The sequence below is a fragment of the Mus pahari genome, chromosome 3, assembly GCF_900095145.1.
Source record: "Mus pahari chromosome 3, PAHARI_EIJ_v1.1, whole genome shotgun sequence".
In the NCBI taxonomy this organism is placed as follows: domain Eukaryota; kingdom Metazoa; phylum Chordata; class Mammalia; order Rodentia; family Muridae; genus Mus; species Mus pahari.
Window position 1 is genome coordinate 104,853,387 of NC_034592.1, and position 22,639 is coordinate 104,876,025.

The 22,639-nt window shown below is 42.3% G+C and overlaps 2 protein-coding genes across 6 annotated transcripts in view; one reads left to right on the forward strand and one right to left on the reverse strand.

The window, feature by feature from the left end:
- Window positions 1–2,320, reverse strand: part of Catsper2 (cation channel sperm associated 2) — a 20,955-nt gene extending 18,635 nt beyond the window's left edge. For 4 of the 5 annotated variants that reach the window (XM_029536139.1, XM_029536138.1, XM_029536137.1 and 1 more), the window contains exons 1-2: window positions 1,953–2,320; window positions 351–491 (exon numbers count right to left, since the gene is read on the reverse strand). In XM_029536139.1, the coding sequence (XP_029391999.1) occupies window positions 351–489 (139 nt within the window). In that variant the 5' untranslated portion in view covers window positions 490–491; window positions 1,953–2,320. The remainder of the gene's footprint in view (window positions 1–350; window positions 492–1,952) is intronic. The other variant, XM_029536136.1, reaches the window with a different exon arrangement.
- A 118-nt stretch (window positions 2,321–2,438) lies between these two features.
- Pdia3 (protein disulfide isomerase family A member 3) lies at window positions 2,439–22,544 on the forward strand. Its single transcript, XM_021192389.2, has 13 exons — window positions 2,439–2,738; window positions 10,515–10,593; window positions 12,064–12,181; window positions 13,763–13,870; window positions 14,344–14,473; window positions 16,284–16,400; window positions 16,905–17,030; window positions 18,303–18,485; window positions 18,789–18,897; window positions 19,423–19,551; window positions 20,427–20,506; window positions 20,826–20,883; window positions 21,454–22,544. Exons 1-13 carry the CDS (start codon window positions 2,572–2,574, stop codon window positions 21,565–21,567), a joined length of 1,518 nt encoding a protein of 505 aa, XP_021048048.1. The 5' UTR covers window positions 2,439–2,571; the 3' UTR covers window positions 21,568–22,544.
- Window positions 22,545–22,639: the final 95 nt, after the last annotated feature.

Here is a 22,639-nt window from a genome sequence, read left to right on the forward strand (position 1 = left end):
TATCCTGGAACTCACTTTGTAGACCAGGCTGGCCTCGAACTCAGAAATCTGCCTGCCTCTGCCTCCCGAGTACTGGGATTAAAGGTGTGCGCCACCACACCCGGCTAGGAACCTTTACTCTTTAAGCCATCTTGCCAGCCCTAATTTTGTTTGCTTGTTTGTTTCATTTTGTTTTCTGAACCAGGATCTTGCTATGTAACCTAAGCTGGTCTTTATTATTTAAAGCCCAAGTGACCCCAGATTCAGTCATGAACCATTATTCCTGGCACCACCCTTAAGTATGTCTCACTTTCTTTTGAGGATGTGGACAGGAATATCAATCACATTTAGTGTGAATGAGGGTTACTAACCAAGCATCTCCCGGAGAGTGTGCCTTGGTACAGCTTGGCTCAAGCCCTGCAAATGCTCTATGAGGGAGAAAGTGTCAATGAGCCTTGAACGGATAGCATCAGCTCTAGACAGCTGTAAGTGTCCTCGTTCTTGTGCCATGTCTGTTAAGAAAATAGAACCAAGGATGTCATGCTTAAGAATTACGATACAATTAGCAGGTTCTCTCCTCCCCCACCTTCTTTGCCTTTTAGAGATTTAGGAAGCGCCCACACACACACACAAACAAAACTATGAACGACTCAAAGGTATTTTGTTGTTGTTCGGTACTGATTTTGTTTTTCATCTAAGCAAAAGACAGAAAAATCATAAGAAGCCAGGCAGTGGTGGCACATGCCTTTAATCTCAGCACTTGGGAGGCAGAGGCAGGGGGATTTCTGAGTTCAAGGCCAGCCTGGTCTACAGAGTGAGTTCCAGGATAGCCAGGGATACACAGAGAAACCCTGTCTCGAAAAACAAAACAAACAATCAAACAAACAAACAAAAAGTCATAAGAGATATTTTCACATTAAATATTCAGGTTATTTTCACTTTCTGACAACATTTGTAATTAAATACTTCTTCTTGAAAATTAGGCTTAACTTGAAAAACCAAAAAAAAAAAAAAAAAAAGAAAGAAAGAAAAGAAAATTAGGCTTAAATGCTAGGCAGGTGGCCCATGGCTTGGATCCCAGTGCTCTGGAGACAGAGGCAGGCAAATCTCATAGCTAAAGGACAGCCTAGTGAAGGACAGCCAGGACACAGAGAAACTCTTAGGGGCTGGTGAGATGGCTCAGCGGGTAAGAGCACCCGACTGCTCTTCCAAAGGTGCAGAGTTCTAATCCCAGCAATCACATGGTGGCTCACAACCATCCTTAACAAGATCTGACTCCCTCTTCTGGAATGTCTGAAGACAGCTACAGTGTACTTACATATAATAAATAAAATAAATCTTTAAAAAAAACAGAAAGAAAACCAAACAAGCTGGGCGTTGTGGCACACGACTTTAATCCCAGCACTCACTCAGGAGGCAGAGGCAGGCGGATTTCTGAGTTGGAGGCCAACCTGGTCTCCAAAGCGAGTTCCAGGACACAGAGAAACCCTGTCTCGAAAAACCAACAAAAAAAGAAAGAAAGAAAAACAAACAAAAAACAGTTTAAAAGTCTGGCAGTGTAGACAGATATTCCAATCTGTTGAGTTCCGCATTTGCCTGGTCTATATACTGAGTACCAGGGCAGCCAGTCCTTGCCTCAAAAACAAACAAAAACGGTGAAAGCTGAGGCTGTTAGTGCATAGCGCACACTCGGGAGGCTGAGGCCAGAGGATGGAAAGTTCTAGACCTGCGCAGATTACAGAATGAAGTCAAGGCCACCCTGGACACCTTGGTGATCATGACTCCAAAAAATCAAGAGGACTGGGGATGTAATCCAGTGTTGGATCACTTGCCCAGCATTGTGCAAGGTTCCGGGTTCAATCCTCAGCTACCCACCCTCTCAAACAAACCAACAAATCACAACAATCGGGGGGGAGGGGGGAAGCAGCAGGCAGGGAGGGCAGGAGGCCTAAGGCTGGACAAAGAATACAGACCTCACGTGGACCTGACAAAGCAGGATACAAGGTAGGGCAGCGGCAGGATGTGGGCTTACTACGCCCTATAATTGGACAAAGCAACAGCTTGACATTTGGAAAACGTGTCGCGGTGCGCTCAAGTGCGTGCCCGCCCCAACGCCCCGGAGGGAGGGAGCCGTACAGCTCAAGCTCCCCTTCGGCCCTCTCAAGGGCCTCACTTCCGCCCACTCAGCCCTGACTTCACCCCTCCGCCTTCCGCGGCGGCGCCCAGAGCTTCACTCCTCCCCAGCGGGTGGAGCTCAGGGCCGCTCCGGCTTCGCTGAGCCCCCGACTTCCCGCCGACCCCCGTCCGGGCCTCCGCTACAGCCGGACCGGCGGACGTTCGCCTAAGCGTCCGCCCCGCCTCGCCCCGCGCGCCTGCCAATCGGCGGTTACCAGCTGTTCGGCCCGCCCGACGCAGCGTGACGCAGCCAATCGGCGGCTGCCACACTGCGGGCCCCGAGCAGGCCTAGGGGGTTGGGACCTCGGCAGCAGGTCTGCCCGGGCCAGACGCGCGAGCGCAGGCGAGCGGCTGCAGATTGCGGTCTCTCCCATCTCACTTCTCCGGTCCCCGGCCCTCCGACCGCGACCCGCCGCCATGCGCTTCAGCTGCCTAGCGCTGCTCCCGGGCGTGGCGCTGCTGCTCGCCTCGAGCCGTCTCGCCGCCGCCTCCGATGTGTTGGAACTGACGGACGAAAACTTCGAGAGTCGGGTCTCCGACACGGGCTCGGCGGGGCTCATGCTAGTCGAGTTCTTCGCCCCCTGGTGAGGCCACTTTGCGGGATCAGGGCCGGAGGACCGGCTGGGCGCGGGAGCGGTTGGGCCTACGCAGCGCGGGCGCCCTCCACTATCTAGCAGGCCTGGCTGCGGCTGCCTCGTTGCCAGTCGGTGGGGAACCCGGGAGGCGCTCCGCCCGGGGGTGGGGGGTGGGGTGAGGACGAGGTAGGGTGGGGACGGGGGCAGATCCGGAAAGCAGAAAGCCTAAGCTCCAGGGTAGGGCCACGTCCTTACCTCCGCGTTCTTGCAGCACTTCCTATGTGGAGGGTTCACCCATCCCCTCCCCCTCCGGTCTATCTTTGAGTATCTAGGTGAGTCAGTGTATGTGTCCCCAGGTCTGCAGACCAAGCTGGCATCCCAAAGCATTCAGAGAGGAGGCAGAGTGGAGAGGTTCTGGGAATTTTTTTCTTCTTCTTCTTTTTGTCTCCACCCCGTTGGAGCCTTTGGTTTCTAACCAAGGTCACTCTAGCTGCAGAAAGATCCTAAGTGCTTTCTTGAGACAGGCCATTATTTGGTTCATGGCAGGGCTTACACTATTTTACATTCAGCTGCAAAGGCCTCTTATTAAAAGAGTAAACGAACAAGAATTATTTCACTAGGATCTATCATAATTGTCAGTTTTAAATAATTCTAGAAAATGGTTATATTCTCAATAAGAAAGTTACCACTGTTGGGCTGCTTAACCTAAGAAAAGCATAAGTTCTTTAGAGTGGGTGTGACCCCAAATAAAAACTTGGCTTGGGAAGAGAGAGCAAATAGGATTTCTAGTTTTGTCACTTAGAGTAGTGGATAGGATAATTTACAAATTATTACAAGGGCATATAGTTTAGAGGGTATCTTTTTTTCCCCTCCTCACACTGTGACCCTTAATTCAAACCTGTTCAAAGTATCAGTAAGACAGTGTGTAATAGTTACACTGTAACTTATCTTTGCTTCTGACCCAGTGGGATTGTTACATCTCAAGCTTATCTGACTTAGATGGTCACACTCAAAAGTCCTGTGGTGAAGACTGCCTTAAAGACAGCAAGCAAATTGTGTTTCTGCTCAGGCATTTCTGTGGTTGACACATTGATTACACATTATAGATAGCATTTATATGTTCTCTCTGACTTTATCATAGTTATATAATCATGCTGTTAGCTGAGGGGGTGTCACTTGGGTCTGGCTTCTTTGTCTGAAGGAGTTCATACAATTGAAGAATTGTGGGCTCTTACACAATTAGAGGTTTTGGTCAGGGCTTTGGAATACAGCTCAGTGCTTGCCTAGCATGTCCAATCCCCATTATTGAAACATACACACATGAAACCACATATATTCTTTTTTTGTTTGTTTGTTTTTTGTTTTTTCGATTTTTGAGACAGGGTTTCTCTGTATAGCCCTGGCTGTCCTGGAACTCACTCTGTAGACCAGGCTGGCCTCAAACTCAGAAATCCACCTGCCTCTGCCTCCCAAGTGCTGGGATTAAAGGCGTGCGCCACTACGCCCAGCTGAAGCCATATATATTCTTAAGAAACAAGTCCCTTTGTACACTCTAGGCTTACCTCTTCTTACTCTAGCCTCCTTTTTTTTTCCTTTTTCTTTTGAGACAGTGTCTCCTATTGCCTAGCTAGCCTTCAGTTCATGATTCTTTTATTCTGAATGCCCCAGGCACCTGGCTTCAGATTTGTCTGTCTACTAAAAATTGTTGTACCTTCTTTCCACAAGACTACATATCCCATCATACACTGAGTGATTAAGAGTTGGGTGGATTTCTGCTGTGGTGTCTGCTTTTAGTTGACTGAGAAGATAAAGTCATCTTCCACATTGCCAGTAGGAAAGATTGGTTTTCTGAAGGAGCAGTTTAGTAATTTCATTATTTCTACATACTCATCTATTTTAACAGTTGTTTTGTTTTGTTAGTTTGTTAGTTTGCTTGTTTTTCTAAGACAAAGTCTTAAGTAGCTCAGGCTGGGCTTGAATTCTTGAGTCTCTGCCTCCCAAATGCTGAGCTTCTAGGCCACCACACCAAGCTCTGGAGATTGATTTATTTATTTACTTATTCTTTTCTCTTGCATATAACAGCAGTACCATCCCCTGTTAGCAACAGCAAATGGAAATTTTTGAGATAGGGTCTTACTGTATAGCTGTGCCTACCTGGACCTGATCTCTGCGTCCTGAGATTAGAGGTGTGTGCCACCACGTCAATTGGGAAATGTAATAGTAAGATGGGGACTGGAAAACTGGCTCAGCAGTTAAGAGCACTGGCTTTTGCAAAGGAAACTGAAGGGCCTGGCCTCCTGGCCGCCTTAGGCACTCGCATTCATGTGCACACACCCATAACTTGAAATAAGTGCTCTAAGTGGTAGGGGTCAAAATGGAGTCTGGAAGTTCAGTAGATAAAGTGCTTGGGTACCTCAAGCAAAGCTCTAGGTTTCATCTTCATTTAGGTCTACCTCTTTAACTTTGTAAGTGAAAGTGAAAGATTTCTTTGCAGGCCACTGTTAATGTTATGAGGTTTTGTTTTATTTGAAACAAGATTTTATGTACTGGAGGCTGGCCATGGGTTGCCATCTTGGCTTCACCACCTAAATACTTGGATTACAGGTGTGAATTACACTGTTTGCTAACCTGTGTATTTGTAGGGACATGAGTATCTTAATTTCTCTTTGAGAAATAGAAGTATTTAAATGTTTTAAGTCTTAAACATCTACTTGTGTTGTAGATTTTTATGATATTCTTTGAACATTTACCCTCTACTATTAAGGATCAAGCATATATATGACTTTAACTTGTGCTTGGCTCCGAGTACTATTCTACCCTCTACAACAGTAACGGTAAATAATACTTGTTATGTAGTTCATAATGCTAGTACTTCTTGCCTTCCCAGGGTTTTAGAATGACAGCTAGGTGACCGTTACTGCCTAGGATTTACATTGGATGCTGGAGATTGAAACTGGTCCTTAGTGTCTGTAGTACAAGCACTTTACCCGGTGAGCTATGGCCCCAGCCTCTAAAAATAAATGTTTAATGCTAACTTTCTTTTTTTAACTTTTCTGTTTTGAGACATGGTTTCACTATGTAGTTCTGGCTATACTGGAACTCACTGTGTACACCAGGCAGATATTAAACTCACAGGGATTCATCTGCCCCGACTCCCGAGTGCTGCAATTAGTGTTCCCCATCACACATAGCCTAGTGTTTGTTGTTGGTTGGTTGGTTAGCTGGTTTTATTCTATTCTTCTTTGTATCTTAACTTGGATCTCCTTTCTTGTTCCCGGTCATCTATCTCTTCAACATTTGAGATTTCATTACAACTTTGTCCTACATCTCCATCTTCACTAGGTAGCCCATCTTCGTGCTCTTTCCTCGCCCTTCCATTTCCCTCTCCCCTCCCATTCCCTCTCCCTCTCTTGTCCCTCCCCCAGGTAAAGGGGTAGTTTATAAGCCTGGTTTGGCCATAAGCTTATGAGACTGTCTAAAGATGGGCTGGTGAGATGGCTGGTATTGTGGGTATGTGCCTTTGGGGATTCTCATCATCAGCCATACATAATTTATTTTAATGTTCTTTTTTCTTTTTGGAGGCAAGTTCTCACTGTGTAGGCCAGGCTGGCTTCAAACTCAGATCCACCTGCCATCACACCTGACCTTCCCTGACTATTTTTATGTGTATTTATAAAGTTGTCAATTTTTTTCTCTTACTTTTCAGGAGAGGTGAGGTAAAGATGCTAACTTCTGCTTTACTTTTGACAGTTACTACAATAGAAACTAAACAACAACAGCCAGGCTTAGTGTTGCATGCCTGTTAGCTCAGGGTTCCAGAAGCTGAGGAAAGAAGACTGAAAGTTTGAAAAAGATCCTGCCCCAAGAAAAGATGAAATAAAGTCTCTCTTTTGATGCTTAAGCATTATCTGCTAGGTGAATCTAGATGACTGTTCCCACTCTGCTTTCTTTCAAGTGATATATATATATATATATAGTTAACTGTAATCATAATACATGTTTCTTGCTTTCATGGTTGTCTGAAAACAGACTTCTTATGTATTAGCTCTGCTATTCACCTTACTTGAATATCTTCTCTGAAGCCTTACTTAAAGACCCAAACCAGATAATATAGCCTTAAAAGTATATGCTTTTTAAACCCTTGGAAACTGGGTTTAAAACACTTCAGAGGGAGAGGAGGAAAGATTGCGGTAAGTTCTAGGACAGCCAGGGCTACCTAGTGAGATTATGTCTTGAGAGCAAGTGAGCTGAGCACCATGAATCAGCGTCAAGTGGCTTTGCTCTCTTCTTTCAATGTAGCTCTGAGCCTAACCAGCTGAAGGGCTACATAGAATGAAGTGTAAAAGGCACTGATTAATATGTACACTGAGCCAAAGGGAGAGGAGTATCATGGCTTGTTGAGGCTATGTTGGGCTATATAGTTTCAAGATAGCCTGGAGCTACAGAGTGGGACCAGTGTTTAAAGGAAAACAAAACAAAATCTTACCTGAGTTTCAACACTGTTAGAAAACAGGCAGTAGAAAGCCTCGTTTTACAGTTAGATGGTTCACTTGACCGTGAGAACTGATCAAAACATAGGCTGGTATACTTTCCCCAGAGAGCTGCCAGAAACACCTGCTCTTCTATCCAGAATGTCCTAACAGTCCCACAGGTGAACTCCGCGCACTTGGGTGTATGACTTGTTCTTGTCAGTGTACAGCTAGCATCAGCTGTATATTATCTCCTCAAAGGCCCAATGGGTTGCAGAGGGATCACTTTGAGAAGGTTGATGAGTTCTGTCTTTCCTATAGGAGGCGAAAATAGAAAACAGAAGGAAAGAAGACATGGGAGGTGGTTCAATTCCCCAAAATTTGGAAGATGGGGGGTGGACTTTTGGCTACAAAGTATTACTCTGAAAACTAATCTAGATAAAGAGTTTTAAGAGACTGTCTCAAAAAGCAGGCTGGTGAGATGGCTCAGTGATGAAAAGTGAATGCTGCTTTTGCAGAGGACCCAAATTCCATCCCCAGCATATGTATTTTGTGCTTCACAATTGCCTGTAACTCTAGTTCCAAAGGAGTTCACAGAATTTTAAAAGGAATAAACAAACAAAACTGTAAATGTGTATTTTTCTAGGGTCTTTAGGACACCTGTTGAGAAATTGTCAGTTTAAATGAAGAACCAAGTAGTAGTGCAAAAGAATCAGCACACCCTAGGATTCTGTTTACATTTGTGTTTGTGTCTCAGAGGGCAACCTTCCAGAGCCAGTTTTCTCTGCATCATACTGGAAGCAAACTCTGGCTTAGTGGCAAGTACATTTACTTACTAAGCCATCTTACACACACAAATACACATTTATTAAAAATATAAAAGGACCATGCCAGATATGGTTGCTCAAGCCACCCTGAACTGTAGAGGCCAGCTGCAGTCACATAATGAGATCCTGTCTTAGGAGGGAAGAATGTATAAAAGGACCAAATGATAGACACCAAATTCAAGATGGAGGGGTATATAAGCAGGAAGGGGTACAGGAAGGGTTTAGCTCCATTGACTTTCAAGACAAAGAGTTTTCTGTGTGGCCCTGGCTGTTCTGGAACTCAATCTGTGGACCACACTGGCCTTGAACTCAGATTTGCCTGCCTCCTGAGAGTTGGGAATAAAAACATGCACTGCCACCACCCAGCTAACACACCTTTTTTATTTTTTATTTTTTCTTTATTTTTTTTTTTCGAGACAGGGTTTCTCTGTGTAGCCCTGGCTGTCCTGGAACTCACTTTGTAGACCAGGCTGGCCTCGAACTCAGAAATCCGCCTGCCTCTGCCTCCGGAGTGCTGGGATTAAAGGCGAGCACCACTATGCTCAGCTCATATCTTTTTCTTAATAAGATAGATATAAAGTAACGGTTCTTTCTTGAATCAGTGACATCCTAGATGCATTCAAAATATGGTTTTTATATTTTTAAATGTATTTATTCTACTCTCATGCAATACATCCCAACCATAGCCTCCCACCCTCCAGTCCTTTCAGTTATCCCCCCACCTCCTCTTTCCTCATCCTTTCAGAAGAGTGGGCCTTCAGGGATACCAACCTAACGTGGCATAACAAGATGCAGTAAGGCTAGGCACACGCCTATATCAAGGCTGTTATTTCTCCCTGTACTCTCCATCTGTCCCTCCCTCCCTCCCTCGCTTGATCCCTCCTGTTCTCATGCCCACATGCCCCAGTACACCCGCAAAATCTATTTCCCCTTCCCAGGGAGAGCCTGTGGTCCTTCCTAGAGCCCTTCTTGTTACTTAGCTTCTCTCAGACTGTGGATTATAGTTTGATTGTCCTTTACTTAACAGCTAATATCCATTTATTGGATACATATCATATTTATCTTTCTGGGTCTGGATTGCCTCACACAGGAACTTTTCTAATATTTATTTCATGTATGTGAGTACACTGCTGCTGTCTTCAGACACACCAGAAGAGGGCATTGGATCTCATACAAATGGTTGTGAGCCACTGTGTGGTTGCTGGGAATTGAACTCAGGATCTCTGGAAGAACAGTCAGTGCTCTTAACTGCCGAGTCATGTCTCTAGCCCCACATTTGCCTTTTTTTAAAAAAAGCTTTGTGTGTGTGTGCGTGTGCGCGCGCATGACAGGTGTGGGTGTATGCATGCCACAATGCATCAGAGGACCTTTTTTAGGAATCAGATTTTCTTTTGCCATGTAAATCACAGAGATGGACTCAAGTCCTTAGCAAGTATCTTTAACTGCTAGTCAACTCAATGGTTCCATGAATATATTTGAACTGTTAATAAGATACAGATTCCAATTATTTTAATGTAATAAAAATAATTGCCATGTGTGTGCACACTTTTTTTTTTTTTCTTTAAATATCCCAGCACTTGTGAGAGGCAGAACCAAGCAGATCTTTGAGCCCAAGACCATCCCAGTCTGCATAGAGAATTCCAGGACAGTCAGAACATCCCAACCACTATCTATCTCAAGATAGAGAAACTGTATTTTGAACAAAACAAAAAGGAAAAGAAACATCGAGTTGTTCCTTTGGCCCCATAGATGCAAATCTATGAGGATTATATTGTAGACTAAACAAAAAGGAATGCCCTATAATGTCACTATGGCACAACTGGAAAGGTCTATAGCGTTACATGCTGTCTGTAGCTAAGCATGCTGTTGGCATTGTTATAAACAAGCAAGTTAAGAGCTTGTGAATTCTTATGAAGAGAATTCATGTGTGCATTGAGCATATTGAGCACTCTTAATTTAAAGCTGATGACAGAAGCCAAAGGGAAGTATACTGTGATCACCTGAAGCTCCAGCCTCTCCATTTAGAGAGAGAAACACACCTGTGAGGGAAGGGAGAGGAGGCCGAGTGGCTAGATTCCATTCCCTGGGCGTTAGTTAATTCATGGGTTAACGTTCAAAAATAAATAACAGGTCTAGACTTAAAAATAATAATCATGAAGTGGTGGTGCACACCTTATATCTCAGCACTTGGGAGGCAGAGGCAGATGGGTCTCTGTAAGTTCCAGTACAGGCTACAGAATAAAACCCTGTTTCAAAACAAGTCATGACTCAAATATCAGAAGCCTCAGGTATAATTTGGTAGTAGAATAATTGATATAGCATTCTACAGTCGGTGCAAGAGAGGTAGGAAAGGGGTGATTGCAGCCTGGACCATGTAACAAGACCCTGCCTTTAGAAAAAAAGAAAAAGGTGATATGGTAGTATGATATGATATCAGTAAGTTTGTGTTGAACTAAGAATCTGGATTTTTTTTTTTTTTTTAAACATAGGTGTGGACATTGCAAGAGGCTTGCCCCAGAGTATGAAGCTGCAGCAACCAGATTAAAAGGAATAGTCCCATTAGCAAAGGTGAGCATCAGTGTGTTCACTAGAAAGGAATATGGAATATATTTTATTACATGATAATGTTGGTGGGTGTGCATGGACCAGTGTGAGTCTTTAGGCTTAGCAGCAAGCCCCTTTACATGCTTAGCCATCTTACTGGCCCAAGTATTTCAAAGTATATAAAACCAGTTTAGGGGAAAGGGGTACTTGAGAGGTGGATCATTGCTTAAAAACACTTGGCTCTTCTTACAGAGGATGGTGAATTCATTTCCTAGTACTTGATGTCTCAAAACCATTCTTAATGCCAGTTCCAGGGGACAGATGCCCTCTTCTGACCTCTACAGGCACTGCATGCACCTGCTTCATATACATGCAGACAAAACAGTTATACAAAAAAATAATAATAATAGAACATGGTGAATAAGAACCAAGGGACAAACAAAGACAACAGAGGTACAGCTTTAAGGATGAGGAAAGACTACAGTGGCTACAGTGTAAGAGCCAGCTGTGGTAGTGGCCCATCATGCCAGCATTTGGAGATAAAGGCAAGATTAGAAGTTCAAGACCAGCCTGAGCTACCTGAGACCTTGCCTCACAAACCGAAATAGGCAAAGATAGTAATGTTTAATAAACTTGGCCATTCCATAACATTTGTTGTCCAAACTCTTCCAGTCTAAAGGACATTTCTCTGCTAACTTCAGATAAATACTTTGTATCTTAGAAGTTTTCAAAATGACATTTAATCCTAATGTAGTTAAGCAACTTGCCATAGCAAAAACAAATCATGTTGTAATTTTTTTTTGTTTCATGTGACTGTGGGCATGAAAATAGCATAAAGCTATTCAGAAGATTGTAAGGCTGTACATTAATTTTCTAAACCTCACTATCCACCTTAGGACATAAGGATCTAACCTCAGAATCTTATAAGGTTAATGTATTTCCTGTGGTTTTAAACCAATTGTTTGCTTTTATGTAACAAATGTTGATGCCTTTACCAATAAACTAATTATTTGCAAAATCAAGTTATATCCTATCCCAGCTAAAGAGTGGATATACTAAGTACATACATAATGATTGTTACCAAACAAGTCATTGTCAGGACTGAGAGTGTAGCCTAGTGGCAGAGCAGTGGGTTTGATGTGCACCATGAAATGAGGGTGGGGGAGCATTATTGAAATAATGTAAAGAAATGGTAGTTTTAACCGGGCGGTGGTGGCGCATGCCTTTAATCCCAGCACTTGGGAGGCAGAGGCAGGTGGATTTCTGAGTTCGAGGCCAGCCTGGTCTACAAAGTGAATCTAAAGCACCTCTTGGGCAGTCATAATCTAGTTAGATAGCACCCAAATATCTTTAAGGTCTAATGACCTATACTGTAGTACATATGCCAAGAAGTATTGATCCTCTATGGGAATAGCCAGTCTTAATATTTGGGACTACTAGAAGAACTTGCAGCAGGTACTTAGATAACAAAATAACTCTTGTTCTAATCTTTAGGTGGATTGCACTGCCAACACAAACACCTGTAATAAGTATGGAGTCAGTGGCTACCCAACTCTTAAGATCTTTAGAGACGGTGAAGAAGCGGGTGCTTATGATGGGCCTAGGACTGCTGGTAAGGATCCTGGATTTCACCTGACCTAGGCGAGGGTGAACTTTCTTTTCGTATTTACGAGACAATGTCTTACTGGGGAGCCCTGGCTGTCCTGGGTAGACCAGGCTGTCCTGGAACTCACTGGGTAGACCAGGCTGTCCTGGGACTCACTGGGTAGACCAGGCTGTCCTGGAACTCACTGGGTAGCCCAGGCTGTCCTGGAACTCACTGGGTAGACCAGGCTGGCCTGGGACTCACTGGGTAGACCAGGCTGGCCTGGGATTTGCAGAGGTCAGCTTGCCTCTGCATTCCAAGTGCTGGGATTAAAGCCATGCACCATTTCCACACAGTTTAGGCTTAAATTTCTTATCTTCTGCCTCCATTTTACATGTCAATTTAAAAGTCAACTTGTTAGGTAACAGAAAGCTTTTGGCTAAATGACTTGTTATGACATAATATAGAAAATACTTGAACTTCAAATACAAGCTCAGCCAAACATGTTTTCATGTGATAATCATTATCAATTTTATCTATTGTATGTCAGATACTCTGGATAGTAGGTGTTGGTGTTCATGAATAAAGCACTGGTCCTGCTTTTCTGGAGTTTGTTTTCTGTCTGATAGAAGGAGGGAGGCAATTATTATATACATGTTACCTACATCTTATGAAAACAGCTTAACAGGTATAAATTCCTGTACTTTTTGACTATGGATTTACTTTTGGAAAGTTACCCTGAAGATGTATTGTGCAAATTTACCTGCAGACAATCTTTTGAAAAAGCAAAAGACATTTAAAATGTCTCAGTTGTCACTGGTTAAATAAATCACTGTATGTAAATCCAAAAAACACTCTGCAGCTGTAATAAATGATTGAAAGGCTGTCAGGGTGGCTCAGTGGGTAAAGGCACCTACTGCTAAATGATAATCCCCAGAGCCCACATGGGAGGAGGAAAGAACTAAGTTCTGCAGGTTTCCCTTTGACTTCCACACAGTGTTGTCATACCTCACACACAATAAAGTTTCCTTTTTAAAAAGTGGGGTGGGAGTGGGAGAGTAGAGATATCACAGCTCATTATTTGAGGTATGAATTACTTCTGTGTATTATATATACTGTGTTAATATATACCATGGTAAATAACCAAAACCACTTGAGTTGGGCATAGTAGTGCATCCTTGTAACCCTGGCACTTGGAAAGATTGGGGGGAGGCAGATGCTACCACCCTGAAAAAGAAGGAGATGGGGGAGGGAGGGAGGTTTGAAGTATATAGTGGCATTTTAAGATAAAAGAATGTGGTATTTTCTCACTCTCTCTCCCTCCCTCCCTCCCTCCCTTCCTCCCTCTCTCCCTCCCTCCCTTCCTCCCTCTCTCCCTCCCTCCCTCTGTTTATTTTAGAAAGATGTATTGATTACTACTTAACCTTTTTGGCTAAAATAAATAAAAAGATACACAAACGAAAGTTGAACTTTCATGTATATGAGAGAAACTGGATATTTTAAGGAATTGGAAGAAACCTTAATTGAAAACATGTTGTTTTACCTTTTGAATTATTCTAATCCTTTTCAAAAATTGTTTATGTGTTAATATAACTTTTATCTTCTAAGATGGAATTGTCAGCCACTTGAAGAAACAAGCAGGACCAGCTTCAGTTCCTCTCAGGACTGAGGAAGAATTTAAGAAGTTCATTAGTGATAAAGATGCCTCAGTGGTAGGTAAGTAGCCGGTGTTTGTCTATGCCACAGATTTTGTTTTGTTTTGTTTTTTCGAGACAGGTTTCTCTGTATACCCCTGGCTGTCCTGGAACTCACTCTGTAGACCAGGCTGGCCTCGAACTCAGAAATCCGCCTGCCTCTGCCTCCCGAGTGCTGGGATCAAAGGCTTGCGCCACCACGCCCGGCTAAATCTTTTAATACCTGAAATACTTCCTGAAATTTAAGGTGTGAGACAGTTTCCCAGATGTGTGTTGGAGAAGTAGAGGAAAGTAGTAGGTTCTACCATACCTCTCCCTTAACTTTCTCTAGAGGGGAGAGGTTGGGGTATTGTGTCATATCAAAGCCTCATCTTAGCCTGAATTACATTATTTATCCATGATAGACTGAAGGGTTTGAAAACTAAAAGAATTTAAGTCTTGAATAATGTAAGTCACAGCATTGATTATTCCTTGTGTTTGACATTTTCTATGCAGGCTTTTTCAACGATTTATTCAGTGATGGGCACTCTGAGTTCCTAAAAGCAGCCAGCAACTTGAGAGATAACTACCGATTTGCACACACCAACATTGAGTCTCTGGTGAAGGAGTATGATGATAATGGAGAGTAAGTGATGGAATAGAAGCATCTAACATAAGCAAATATGTATAGAAAGAAAAATGTTGTGTTATACATATGCTATAAAAATACACAAAGTGGGGGTGTTTTTACCTTTTTTTCTTTTTTTTTTTTTTTTGTGGGCTGAGTAGTATTAGAAAAGGCTCTAGGGGCTGGAGAGATGGCACAGTGGTTTATGCTCTTGCAGAGTACCAGAATTTAGTTTTAGGCACCCACATCATGTGGCTCAAAACTACAGATATGATCCCAGGGGTTCTGGCACATTTTTCTGGATTGTGTTGGGCATGTCACAAGAAAAGGCTTCATAGAAGGAGATGGTTGACCATATTTTGAGAAAAGATCTTGCTGTGTAGATCAGGCTGGACTTGAACTTTCAGCAGCCCTATCTCTGGACTGTGCCCAGTAAGGAGGTGATTCTTAGTAGATGAGCTCTTGCAGATACGAGTATGGCAGTTAAACTGAGGATTTGTTCTAGATCAAGGCTCATCAGTAAAGTGTTTGCTGTGCACTGACATAAAAAACCTGAACATGTTGGCATATACCAGCTTTGTTTTATTTATTTTCTTATCCAACACTAAGCTGGAAATTGAGCCTGGATCCTTTGCCAAGAACAAATGCTCTTAGCCACCAAGCCAAGTCTCCGGTCCCCATTATTTCTAATTTTTGTTTATCTTTAATTTTGTTTTTTATTGTTTTTGTTTTGTTTTTCAAGACAGAATTTCTCAGTATAACAGAGTCCTGGCTATTTTAGACTCCCTTTGTAGACCAGGCTCCCCCTGAGATCTCCACAGAGCTGCACCGCTTCTGCCTGCAGAGTGCTGCCACCACGCCTAGCAGCAGCTGTATAGCTACCCTATATATATGTGTGTGTGTGTGTGTGTGTGTATATATATATCTTCCCTCCCAAATACTGAGATTACAAGTGTGGTGTCTAAGACCACATGAGTCTAACTTCCAAATCTTAAAAAACAGGATGAAACCAATTCCATTTTACCCTAGTATAGGTGATAATGTATGAGGGCCCCTTCTAACCTCTGTATGTATCAGGCATACAGGTGGCACACAAATACTGCTTTTTTTTTTTCTTCTTTTTTTCTTTTTAATGCGCGCATGCATGGCCCTCAGAAGTCAGAGTCCCCTGGAACTGTCATTAGATTGTTATTAGCCTCCATTTTGTAGAATCCAGAACTATTAACTACTGAGCCATCTCTCTAGTCATACATTTATTTGTTTGTTTATTAAAAGTTAGTTTGAACTTTTTATATTATCTCTGTTTTGGTACCAGGAATTGAACCTAAGGTAGGCATGCACTCTGAACTACATCAGAATGTTTTAAACTAGATCTCTATAGTGATCCTGCTGCCTCTACCTCCCAAATGCAGAAATAACAGTTATGTAACAATGCCTGTCTTGTCTTGAGTTTTTTGGTTTTTTTGTTTGTTTTTGGTTTTTCAAGACAGGGTTTCTCTGTACAGCCCTGGCTGTCCTGGAACTCACTTTGTAGACCAGGCTGGCCTCGAACTCAGAAATTTGCCTGCCTCTGCCTCCCAAGTGCTGGGATTAAAGGCGTGCGCCACCCCGCCCGGCTCCGGCTTTTTGTTTTTTGACACAGGGTCTGCCTATGTTGCTCTGTCTGATTTGTAGATCAGGCTGGCCCCGAATTCATAAGAGATCCACTTAACCTCTGCATTCTGACTGCTGAGATAAGGTGTCTGGCTTATCCTGTGCTTTAAGAGAAATATGAGAAACAATTCTGCTATTTGTTGCTAAGGTACTTTTTGGTTTTCTTTATTTTAAGGGGGATCACTATATTTCGTCCGTTACATCTTGCTAACAAGTTTGAAGACAAAACTGTGGCATATACTGAAAAGAAAATGACCAGTGGCAAGATCAAGAAATTTATTCAGGATAGCATGTGAGTATCCTCATTTCTTTCCTTTTGATTTGTTTACTTCAACTACTCAGCAATCTGTGTTTTGGCTTAACTAAAACCCATACAAGGGGTTATGATTTTACAACATAATATTAAACCTATAATGTGTAGACCCATTACATCTTATAAAGCTATAATGTGGGCTGGAGAGATAGCTCAGTCAGTAAGAGCACCAACTGCTCTTCTGAAGGTCCTGAGTTCAAATCCTATCTACCACATGGTGGCTCATAACCACCCATAATGAGATCTGACTCCCTTTTCTAGTGCATCTGAAGATAACTACAGTGTACTTATTTATAATAATAAATAAATCTTAAAATAAAAATAAAGCTATAATGTGTGGACCCATTACGTCTTACAGTGGTCCTGTACGTTGCAGTCCTTGTATTAAGTGTTGATAATGACTTCCTCTTATAGATGTTATCACATTGATAATTCCAGAATACAGCTAGAAAATAACAAAGCTAATGGATGATTCTATTTCAGTTTTGGTCTTTGTCCTCATATGACAGAAGATAATAAAGATTTGATACAAGGCAAGGACTTACTCACCGCTTACTATGATGTGGACTATGAAAAGAATGCTAAAGGTTCTAACTACTGGAGAAACAGGTAATTTAAAAAAAATGTGTTTTTCTTTTGTGCAGACACATTTACCTGTAACTATCACCGGGCGTGGTGGCGCACGCCTTTGATCCCAGCACTCAGGAGGCAGAGGCAGGCGGATTTCTGAGTTCGAGGCCAGCCTGGTCTACAGAGTGAGTTCCAGGATAGCCAGGGCTATACAGAGAAACCCTGTCTCGAAAAACAAAAAAACAAAACAAAAAAACAGTTGTAACTATCTTATCTTGTTACCCCGCCGTATAGGATTGAATGGAAATGGAAAGGTGATGTGGCTTATGGTTGGTACAGTGGTTTCCTTGCATACACAAAGCCCTGGGTTTGGTTCCCAAGCACCAAGTTTGTACACGCATACACATGCTCATGTACCCATATATAGACCAAAAGACAACTTGCCCATCATTAGTTCTTCTACCTTGTGAGTCCTTGGAGTCAGACTCTGAGTTGTCAGGCTGAGTTATCTCACCAGCCATGGTATCACATTTAAAATAAAAACTGGGTGTGGTGGCACAGGGCTGTGACCCAAGCATTGAGAGGTAGGGAAGGACAACCAGAAGTTATCCATGCTGCATACTAAATTTGTGGCTCATCTGGGCTACATAAGAGTCTCTTTAAAAGAAGTTGTGGGGTAGAGGGTGGAAAGGAACACATAGCTCCAGAAAGTGCATTTAAAGTCTAAGAACGAGTAACATATACTATTCCAGAATCTTCTGGGCATGAATTCTATGCTCTTCCTTTTACTGCAGACTCTAATGAAAGGTGTAAGCCGTGTAAGCGCTTAAACCATTGTACCCACTTGCTTACCAATTCTCTGGGTGCATTTTACCCTTACAAATAAATGTTCTTTTCAGGTTGGTTTTTATGCTTGTAAGAAATGTTACAGTTAAGTAGTATAGGAAAATTCCTATCAAATGGATTAGGTTCTACCACCAACTTCAGAATGAAGCTCACTGAGCCAATCAATTGAAACATAATTGGTACCTGATATTATAAATTCAAGCTAATTCCAGAAGGCTGAATAGATTGAAGAACTCTTTGCTTTCTAGCTTCCTGCTTCTTGATTTCAAGACTTAGCCTAGCTTGGTGATGCAGGCCTTTAATCCTAGCACTTTGAAAGTTTAATGCCAGCCTGGTCTACACAGTGAGCTCCAAGACAGTCAGGACTACATGGAGAGATTGTGTCTCTTAATTTAAAGGGGGGGGGGGGGGTGTGCTTTGTCACACTGTTATGATACAAATATTTTTCATATTTATTCCTCACAGGGTCATGATGGTGGCAAAGAAATTCCTTGATGCTGGACACAACCTCAACTTTGCTGTAGCTAGCCGTAAAACCTTTAGCCATGAACTGTCTGATTTTGGCTTAGAAAGCACTACTGGAGAGGTTCCTGTTGTGGCGATCAGAACTGCTAAAGGAGAGAAGTTTGTCATGCAGGAGGAGTTCTCGTAAGTTACTGCTCAGCATTGGCTCAGGATTTGACTTAGGGTGACATTAGGGTGGGGAGAGAAAGCCTTCCAGTCAAGACCTGTGATTATCATTTTTCTCAGTTTAGGTACTTTGAAAGATTAATGATTTTTGCAGACTAACGGAGGAGTTGCAGCTTGGAATTCTTACATAATTACTTTATTAGAAATAGTGGGTAGAGGCTGGGCCTAGTGATATGCTCTTGTAATCCCAGCATGCACTTGGATGGTGGAACAGGAGAAAAGGATTGTGAGTTCCAGTCAGATTCTGTCTTTCCTTTGCAGGCGAGATGGCAAAGCTCTTGAACAGTTCCTGCAGGAATACTTTGATGGCAACTTGAAGAGATACCTGAAGTCTGAACCCATCCCAGAGACCAACGAAGGGCCTGTCAAGGTGTGTTGATGTTTCACTACCTGTATCTCTACCTAAATCCTGATAGACCGATACAAAAAACATATTGACCTTTGTTTGTCTCTAATGCTGGGGCCCAAACCTATATTAAACCTCACTGAGCTACATCCCCAGCAAAGAAAACCCTTACAGACAGGTCCAGTAGGTAGCTCAGTGGGGAAAGCACTTGTTGCAAAAGCCTAAAGACCCATTAGATCATCCCTTGATTCCATGTAACAATGGAAGGAGAGAATGAACTATAAAGCCTCCACATTTATGCATATATACAGACAAGTAATTCTTAAAGAAGAAAGAAAAGTGCTGGGTAGCATTTGGTTTTTAATCTCCTGTGACTTCCGAACATAGTTTGATAGAGATAGCTTTGAGGGTCAGCTGGGTCAAGGGGAAGAACAACGCGTTTAAGACTGTTGTGATGCAAGTTGAGGTGATTGGAGTCCAGAACAGTTACAGCTTGTGCGTTTATCTTTTCAGCTTCCTTATGACTAGTGAATCTCATGTGTTTTCTAGGTTGTGGTAGCAGAAAATTTTGATGACATAGTAAATGATGAAGATAAGGACGTGCTGATTGAATTTTATGCTCCTTGGTGTGGTCACTGTAAGAATCTGGAACCCAAGTATAAAGAGCTGGGAGAAAAAGTGAGTCTAAATCCTCTTCTGAATATAGATTTGTGCTGGAAGCTTATATACATATTAAGTGTAGACCTCATTAGTTAACTATACTGTTTTTGTCTCCCCCAACTATTCTTTGGTCTTGACTGCCCTCTAGTGTCTGTAGCATATAGAGATGTTCACAGAGACCAGTTAAACACATACCAGGCTCGTTCTACTTCATGGTTACAAATATCTGGGATCTTTTGAATTTTGGTGATGGCTTATGAATTCATAAGCCATGATTTTAAAATGCTTGGGAGTTTTGCACTTGTAATCCAAACCAGGTAATTTTAAAGGTATAGTCTTTGTGTTTTGTTTTGAGATGGTGTCTTAGTATATAGTCAAGAGCAGCCTGAGTATGTACTCAGCCTCCCAGGTGGAGGACTAACCCTGGCCTTATATATAGTCTTATAGGAGTCAATATAGAAGAGAGAAGCTAGGAGGTTAGGAACTAAGTCTGTGCTCTTCTCATTTAGGCAAAGCCCTTAAATAAAACTTAGACAGGTAAGAGGCTAGAATGTCATGCGTCATGAGTCAGCAGTGCCTGTTAGTGAAGGCTTTACCAGCCTGGTTTCTAACTCTGAAATCTGTCTGGTTTTGCTTCTGAAGAGTTAGAATAAAGGCATGGGCCACAAGGCTGAGGTCGGTAGTAAATATTTTGGCTAGCCTAGAACTTAAGACAATCCAGCTTCTGTTTCCAAGTGTAGTAGTCAGTGCATCTTCTCAGGCATGTTTATTTGTGGTAGAGTTTCATACGATGACTTAGGCCGACCTGGAATTTGTGGCAATACCCCTGCCTCGGCTTCTTCAGCTCTGGAATTATAGATAATAAGTTGTTGTCTTTTTATTATTATTAATAGCTCAGCAAAGACCCAAATATTGTCATAGCCAAGATGGATGCCACAGCCAATGATGTGCCTTCTCCATATGAAGTCAAGGGGTGAGTGGATTAAAGGGGCAGTGGGGGGTGATTGAGAATTCAGACTAACTTAGCCTCAATCACTTGAGTAGCTTCCAAGAAACTATTTCCTTATTGAACATAGGTTGGAGAATAAATTCCTTAGATTTCTGTTAATGAGTGATCCCAGAATTACTCTCAAAATTTCTCATAATTTGAGTATAATGTAGACACTCAAGGAAAGCAACATCTGATCATATTAGAAACCAGAAAGAAAAAAATGATTCTATAACACAATTGGGCAGGGATATGTTAGTAATACCTGAAGATCCAACTGGTGAATTCTTTTCCTTTTTTTTAGTTTTCCTACCATCTACTTCTCACCAGCCAACAAAAAGCTAACTCCAAAGAAGTATGAAGTAAGTGCGTTCGTTGTCCTGTGTCCCCAGAGTACACATAGATACATGTATGCACACATCATATAGATGCTGGAGGAGGGGGGATTAATAATCTTCTTCTCCTCCTCCCTTTTCTCTTCCTCTTTTTTTTTTTTTTTTTTTTTTTTTTTTTTTTTTTCTTCTGTTTTTTTTTTTTTTTTTTTTTTTTTTGGTTTCTTGAGACTGGGTTTCTCTGTGTATCCCTGGCTGTCCTGGAACTGAGAAATCTGCCTGCCTCTGCCTCCCGAGTGCTGGGATTAAAGGCGTGCGCCACTACGCCCGGCTCCCTCATTTCTTATTCATGTTTTTTTTTTTATATATGCATTGGTGTTTTGTCTCTGGCGGGTTCAGATCTCCTGGAACTAGAGTTAACAGACAGTTGTAAGCTACCATGTACGTTGTAGGATTGGACCTGGGTCCTGTGGATATGACAGCTTTGAGGAGTCAGTTTTCTCCTACTATTTAGGATCTCAGGATCAAATTCTACTGAGCCATCTTATTGGCCCTTATCTGGTATTCTTTAGAAAGTTAAAATAACTTTTCTTTTTTCAGGGTGGCCGTGAATTAAATGATTTTATTAACTATCTACAACGAGAAGCTACAAACCCCCCTATAATTCAAGAAGAAAAACCTAAGAAGAAGAAGAAGGCACAAGAGGACCTCTAAAGCAACAGCCAAATGCACCACTTTATAAAAGGACTCTTACACCAGAGAAGGCAAAACCATCAGAGAGGACAGAATGGATATACTCTGAATCCTGTTAACTTTTCTCTAAACTGTTTCTTAGCTGCACTGTTTGAAAATACAAGGACCAGTTTATGTTTGTGGTTTGGGGGAAAAATTATTTGTGTTGGGAAGAATGTTGTGGGGGTGGGGGGAATTGAGTTGGGGGGTTATTTTCTAATTTTTTTTGTACATTTGGAACAGTGACAATAAATGTGCCCCCTTTATACTGTCGTTTTTTTCCCCTCGTGGAATGGAGAGTCAGGGTCTCTGAACTGTTACTATAGATAAAAGTGTTTGATCTATGATGTCCAATACCTGTAGCTAAACCAGATATGTTATCTCCTATAATCTCAACACTTGGGAGATGCAGGCAAGAGATCTCAAGTTCAGGATCATCCTTGGCTACATAGCAGGTTTGAGGCTAGCATGTTAAACAGGTTTGATCTTTCAAAAACAACCAGCTATGCTGATTCCTGTAACTTGAGACTGAATAGGTCCAGTTATCATCTTTAAATCGTCTAAGGTTTCTTTCTGTAGCCCAAGCTGTCCTTGAACTTGTGATGGTCCTCCCTCCCTGGCCTGGAGGTACTGAGATTACTGCTGTTTCTAGCCTCATTCATGTCCTAAAGATGAATGCTGCTTACTATTGCCACACAGCCAAGCTTTCTGCATGTGCATGCCTCCTGAGGATGGTTCTCTGCCCAGAAATGCCGTGTGAGTGACAGCAGTTTGGGGTTCCATCCAATTTTAGGAATTATTGAAACTGCTGGGTGCAGCTCTCCCCAAATCTTTGGGTGTAGCCATTTACTTCCCTCCAGTGAACAGGGAAACTGTATCATTGCTGGCAAGAACAGGAACCCACAGAGATCTGTTTTCTTTTGAATGGATTAAAGTATTGCCCTCCTTTTATAGCTAAATCAGAATCTTGTCCATAATTGTAGCTTTCAACCATGGGTAATTCCAGATCTATAACTAATTCCAGGTGACCCTAAACACACAAAGTGAAATATCT

What these genes read in the sequence shown, in the direction of transcription:
- Pdia3 (XM_021192389.2), top strand. Translation starts at nt 2,572, where the DNA reads ATGCGCTTCAGCTGCCTAGCGCTGCTCCCGGGCGTGGCGCTGCTGCTC. An exon ending in GTCATGCAGGAGGAGTTCTC is followed by an intron (nt 18,486 to 18,788) that starts GTAAGTTACTGC and finishes TTTCCTTTGCAG; the next exon opens with GCGAGATGGCAAAGCTCTTG. An exon ending in TCTCCATATGAAGTCAAGGG is followed by an intron (nt 20,507 to 20,825) that starts GTGAGTGGATTA and finishes CCTTTTTTTTAG; the next exon opens with TTTTCCTACCATCTACTTCT.